Consider the following 5,224-nt stretch of genomic DNA (forward strand, 5'->3'; position numbering starts at 1 on the left):
CACTGCTGGATATGTTGTCTATCTTTTTGTCTTCCTGGTTTTCCATGGTTTGATCCTCATCTTCCCCTTCTTCTTGTATGATTTCAAAGCTATTTGAGTTCCCTGGTTTTTTGTTCCTTCTTGTCTTCTTTGGAGTTTTCTTTTGTTACTCTTCTTCTACTCTTTACCTCTTGGAATCCTTCCTGGTCTTTTGGCCTTTTCTTCTGTTGTTTCCTTTTCCTCTCTTCTTCTTCCATTATTATAGGACATTATTTAACCAAGTGTTTGCATTCATCGCATTTGTGGCATCTAAACGGTATATGCTCATAGTCCAGGTTTTGCTGCCAAACTTCTTCATGATACTCTAGCTCCACTGAATCTGGGATTGGGTTCGCAATGTTCATGTACACACATATCCTAGCATACAAAGTATACCTTCCTTTATTTGTAGTTTCTGATATTTTCACAAAACTCCCTCTTGTGTTTCCTATCCCTTCCAAGATTTCTGGGTCCCAAAGGTCCATAGGTAACCCAAATAGTCTAACCCATACCGCTGCTAAAAATTTTTCCTTATCTGGGTTATAGCATTCTTCCCAATATCTCATAAATAAACCAGCATTATAGTAAAAATAAGGGCCATTCTCAAACACTTTTTCTTTATCTTGCAGGTTAGAGAAGATTATCGTGAAGAAGCCTTTTGCTCCCAGCTTTAGCTCGATATGTCCTTGGGGCTGCCATTTTTGTTGAATCCATCTGGTGAGGTCTCTTTCAGATGGCCAGACTCTAACAAACTTATAGATGAGGGCGTGATCATTCATGTAACATCTGTACCTTTCTATTTTATTTGGCGGGATTACAAACCTTGGCTTCTCCTCCGCACATTGCAGGCATTTTCCCCTTCTGCCCGCCTGCCATGTCGCTCCAAGAACAGGACTTGCATTTTGCTTCTCTGTTGCCAACTCGTTGTTTTGTCCTTCCCCTACTGCTGCATCCTTATAGGAGGGGATCTCTCCCCTCCTGACCTCTTCTGTCATGACTGTGACTCTCGGTTATCCGACTTGTCTTTTGTTGTTACTCTCTATTTTCTACGCCCTTGCCTTTTTTTATTCCTCCCTGTCGTTTTGCCACATGGTCGCCATTTAAAGGCTCAAATATTAATATCAAAAGTATATGGAATAAATCAAATAATAATTTTTTAGAAGAATAACTAACTTATTTAGTTAAATAACGCAATTTATTTAATAATAACCCTTAATATTATCAACGAATAAGTAGTAAAGGTTTATTAAAAGAATAACTAATTTGGCTTTTAATCATTTCTACTACAACCACGAGGAGAAAGGAGATAATATTTGTAATTAACTCATTTTATTTAAAGGCATAAATATTTAATATTGTAATATTAATAGTATTTGGACTAAATGGTTTATTAAAAGGTTAACTAATGTAGTTAGTTAAATAATCTAATCTGTCTAATTATAACCCTTAGGAGAAAGATTGTTAATAGTTATTAATAGTTATTGAAAAATAGTTATTAATATTATAATAATTATAATATTAACTAGATAATAATAATAAATAAAAGTTATAATGTTAACTAAATAATAATAATAATAGTTTTTTTCCCGTAGAAAAAATCGTAATTTTATTCAAATTGATAAAATTACATTTTGTAGATGCCTGAGGCATATTCAGATGGTTGTTCCTGTAATGACAGGCAGCGAACAGAGAAAAGAACACATAATAGCAGATGATTGTTCTTGTAATGACAGGAAGCTACAGAAATAGAGAAAATAAAAGAGAATATGAAAGTTGTTCCAGCATGACTAAACTTTTCTACCCTTCTTCTTGTCCACACGTTGCCAACCACCAATGTTGGGAGTGGGAGTAATAATGGTTAGCTGATTTTCCATTGGGATCAGTTGAAGTTCTTTGCCAGATTCTGAGCCTTCTGATCCATGGGTTCGTTTGATGCCGCTTATTTCCATTTGTGGTTCTTGTTGCGGATTTGTAAAGTGTGTCCCCAAGTGAGTAGTTGGGGCATTCTCTCCCTGTGTATATGTCTGTCTCATTTGATAATCAGGCTCTGTCTAGGTCTCTGTAGGCTTGTCATTTATGTCTTCTTCTTCCAATGGGTCGGTGTGTTGCCAACCTTTAGGCTTTTTCTGTTGTTTCTTGTTTCTCCTGGGGTCTTTTCGAGCCGATGGGCAATCATATTGGAGGTGCCCTGTTTGCATGCATCCCCTGCACCGGAACGTTGTGTTCTCATAGTCAAGTTGTTGTATCCATTGTGAATTATTGAAGTTCAGTGTGATGTGGTCAGGTAGTCCCTGACTCAAATCCACTTCTACACATATTTTGGTGAATGTGAATATTCCCCTGATAGCTCTGTCTTCATCCATTTTTAGGTATTTCCCCAAGGTATTCCCAATAGCAGCTAATACTTTTTGATGCCAAAAGTGTAGAGGTAGGCCATGTAGCCTTACCCACACTGGCATCGTAGAGACTTTCATTGTGTTGGCGTCGAAATCGGAAAACCAGGGGGTGAGAAAGAGGCCAGCACTGCCCCAGAACCAAGGCCCCTGTTCGATGATGTTGTCTCGTTCTTGTTCTGTGTTGAATCTAACTATGAAGTACCCCTTGGGGCATAGGTAAATTTCACAGTTTGTAGTCCATGTTGTGTAGATCCACTGGTGCAGGGCATCTGATTTTGGCCAGAAACCATTAAATCTACAGATAACTGCACTTTTAGATAAATCAGAGTATAGACTGGTTACCTCTGGCATGGAGACTAGTAGCGTTGGTGATTCTGGTTTTTGTTCAACAATGTAGGGTCCTGGTAGCTCTGTTGGTGGAGCTGCTTTATTTTTCATTTTTCCCCCCCTTTCACTGCATCCCGAAAGGAGCTTGCATTTTTAGAGCTGGTTCCTGTGCTTCCACCTCGCAGTCGGAGATTAAGAATAATGGTTGAATCCTTGGCAATGCCGTAGTGCTGTAGTGTTTGGTTGTCCTGCAGACTGTAACCTGAATATATGAGGTTTTGATATTGTGCTGGGGTTCCAAGGTGACCCTGGATCTCTTTTTTTAACACATGGATGCTCATTCCTTTACTGAGCTGCATGCAAAAGTGTTTGCCCCCAATCGATTTGATGAAAATCTGGATCGGGCCTGCGTCCTTGCAGAGTAGATCGGTCCTGAGGAAACCTCGTTTTGTTGGATCTGGTTGTTCCTCTTTGAATCCAGATGGATCTACCCTATCCAGTTCCTGGTTCACTGGTTTGTAAGCCAGATCTGGCGGGAGAATGGCATATCCAGGGTTTATATCTCGTCCCACTGTGTAAGAGAACTGGCCGCCTCCAAACAGCCATTTTCCGGGTGCTGCCTTAGCAGATCCAATGTGTATTCCGGCAGATCCAGAGCACCCAATAGAGATGTCGTGCGATCTGCGTGTACCAGGTCCAGACGCTTTGCCGTTCTCATGTTCCATTACGCCCTTGCAATCGTGTTTTGGATCTGCTGCGAGATCCCTGATCTGGGTACTTTGCACCCATCCAGCCAAACGGAGGCAGGGGTTTTTCTGTATACCAAGTATCATGTTCAGGAGGATCTGCGTGAGGGTTGTCGGTGCCCTGTCCAGGAGGTCAATCGTGGGAGCGAAAGTGGGTACCGCTACCTAATGATTCTTCCATGTGCCGCACAGTTGATCGCAAGGGAACCCAGCTACCTGTTGTTATAGACATTTTTGTGCCTCGCGTCAAGGAGCAGGAAATGTCGATAATTACAGGGATCCTCAGTCCCTAAACATGTTGTTCTTACCCCTAAAAGAACAAGGTCATCAATCAACAGCACTTCCAATCAGTTCTCCACCTGAAAACACTTCAGAACAGGCTTATTTTGGATCATGTCAGCTGCTTAACTGAGCTTTTGCGCTGTATTGCAACTGTCCCACTCTGTACCTGCGCTGGAAGTCAAAAACAATGAAGGCTACCTGCGCTGGGCGAGATTGGCCAAGTGGCACAGTCCTCCTGCAAGGTGTCAATTGCCCAGGAAGCTTCCAAACTGACACTTGGTTCATCAGATTCGCCTTGTGATGAGTAAGAGGTACTTGATCACCATGTGTAACCAAGGATCTCCAAGTGGACTCAAGAACTGAAGATTAACTGAAGAGGGAGAGGACACTAGTCAGCTCTATGCCAGCCTCAAGCTGACTCATCCTCTCTTCTTCTCTCCTATATATAGAGCTCTTCTATGAGGTCTAAGGAGGCTGGAATTTTGTATAAGCAAGGAGGTGCTGTTGGTATACTGCCAGGATTATTGGGTGATTGTTTTACTAGAGGTGAAGAAGAGAGTTCTTGCTGCCGAGGAGGTGCTGCTGGATTGGGGCCAACATCATTGGTTGTAACTTCCTCTGGAACCCTGTTACTTTCTATCAATAAAGTTTGCATGTTCTTCTATATACTTGTTTTACATAGATGCTTTTGTGTTTACATGTATATTTGATGCAACCTAATCCATGCTTCAATTATGATTGCTTGTATCTCGTAGTTTGCTCCCTTTTGTTGTGCAGATTCTGTGTGTAGCTGGATCGGCTTGGAGAGTAAAGAGCTGGGAACGGGATACAAAGCGAGAAGGACAAGGATCGACTAAGCGCAAGACACCAGGTTGGTTGATCCTCTTTCTATTCTCTCTGTGCTTTCATAAAGATGAACATGAAAACTTTGTCATTCAGTTGTTGCTAAAGTCTGTCACCTTTAGAAAGGGTTAGTGTCATCCGCATCGGATACTTTTCCCACAACACCTGTGGATTCTGGAGAGGCCCTCTACGTGTGTGGAAGCGTCGTAAACCCTTACGCGCGGTGCCATTGCAGATCCATAATAATAATAATAGTTATTATAAATAAATAATAATAATTAAGTTAATTAAAAAGGAATTATAATACATAATAAAATCGAACAATTCTACTCTTATTTCCAATCTAGAACAGAACTAGAAAAAATAAATAAGATTACTAAAAAACTGTTGAGAAATCAAAGAGCAGAGACGAACTTACTAAAAGACAACACAAGGGACGGGGACCGGGGGTGGGCTAAGAAGAAAGGGCAGGGATCCAACAGTTGCTAATTTTCCAGCCATCATCCCTATTGAGATTGCTCGGCCTCTTTTCAATTTCAATGGCCTCCCTAAATTTCCGATGATGAAAAGGGGCAATCTTGGCAATAACACAGGCCTCCTCAATACATATGT

General features: G+C 41.1%; 2 protein-coding genes across 2 annotated transcripts; both read right to left on the reverse strand.

The window, feature by feature from the left end:
• Positions 1 to 248: 248 nt before the first annotated feature.
• On the reverse strand, positions 249 to 1,013 carry LOC149191981 (uncharacterized). The gene has a single exon (XM_089406792.1). The coding sequence runs from the start codon at positions 1,011 to 1,013 to the stop codon at positions 249 to 251; it is 765 nt and encodes a 254-aa protein (XP_089262918.1).
• Positions 1,014 to 2,069: 1,056 nt separating this feature from the next.
• Positions 2,070 to 2,852, reverse strand: LOC149191982 (uncharacterized). The gene has a single exon (XM_089406793.1). The coding sequence runs from the start codon at positions 2,850 to 2,852 to the stop codon at positions 2,070 to 2,072; it is 783 nt and encodes a 260-aa protein (XP_089262919.1).
• Positions 2,853 to 5,224: the final 2,372 nt, after the last annotated feature.

The sequence above is a fragment of the Pinus tabuliformis genome, chromosome 2_2 (assembly GCF_031772625.1).
Source record: "Pinus tabuliformis cultivar Carrire ecotype Pingquan chromosome 2_2, CPIR1, whole genome shotgun sequence".
Taxonomy (NCBI): domain Eukaryota; kingdom Viridiplantae; phylum Streptophyta; class Pinopsida; order Pinales; family Pinaceae; genus Pinus; species Pinus tabuliformis.

What these genes read in the sequence shown, in the direction of transcription:
- LOC149191981 (XM_089406792.1), bottom strand. Translation starts at nt 1,013, where the DNA reads ATGACAGAAGAGGTCAGGAGGGGAGAGATCCCCTCCTATAAGGATGCA.
- LOC149191982 (XM_089406793.1), bottom strand. Translation starts at nt 2,852, where the DNA reads ATGAAAAATAAAGCAGCTCCACCAACAGAGCTACCAGGACCCTACATT.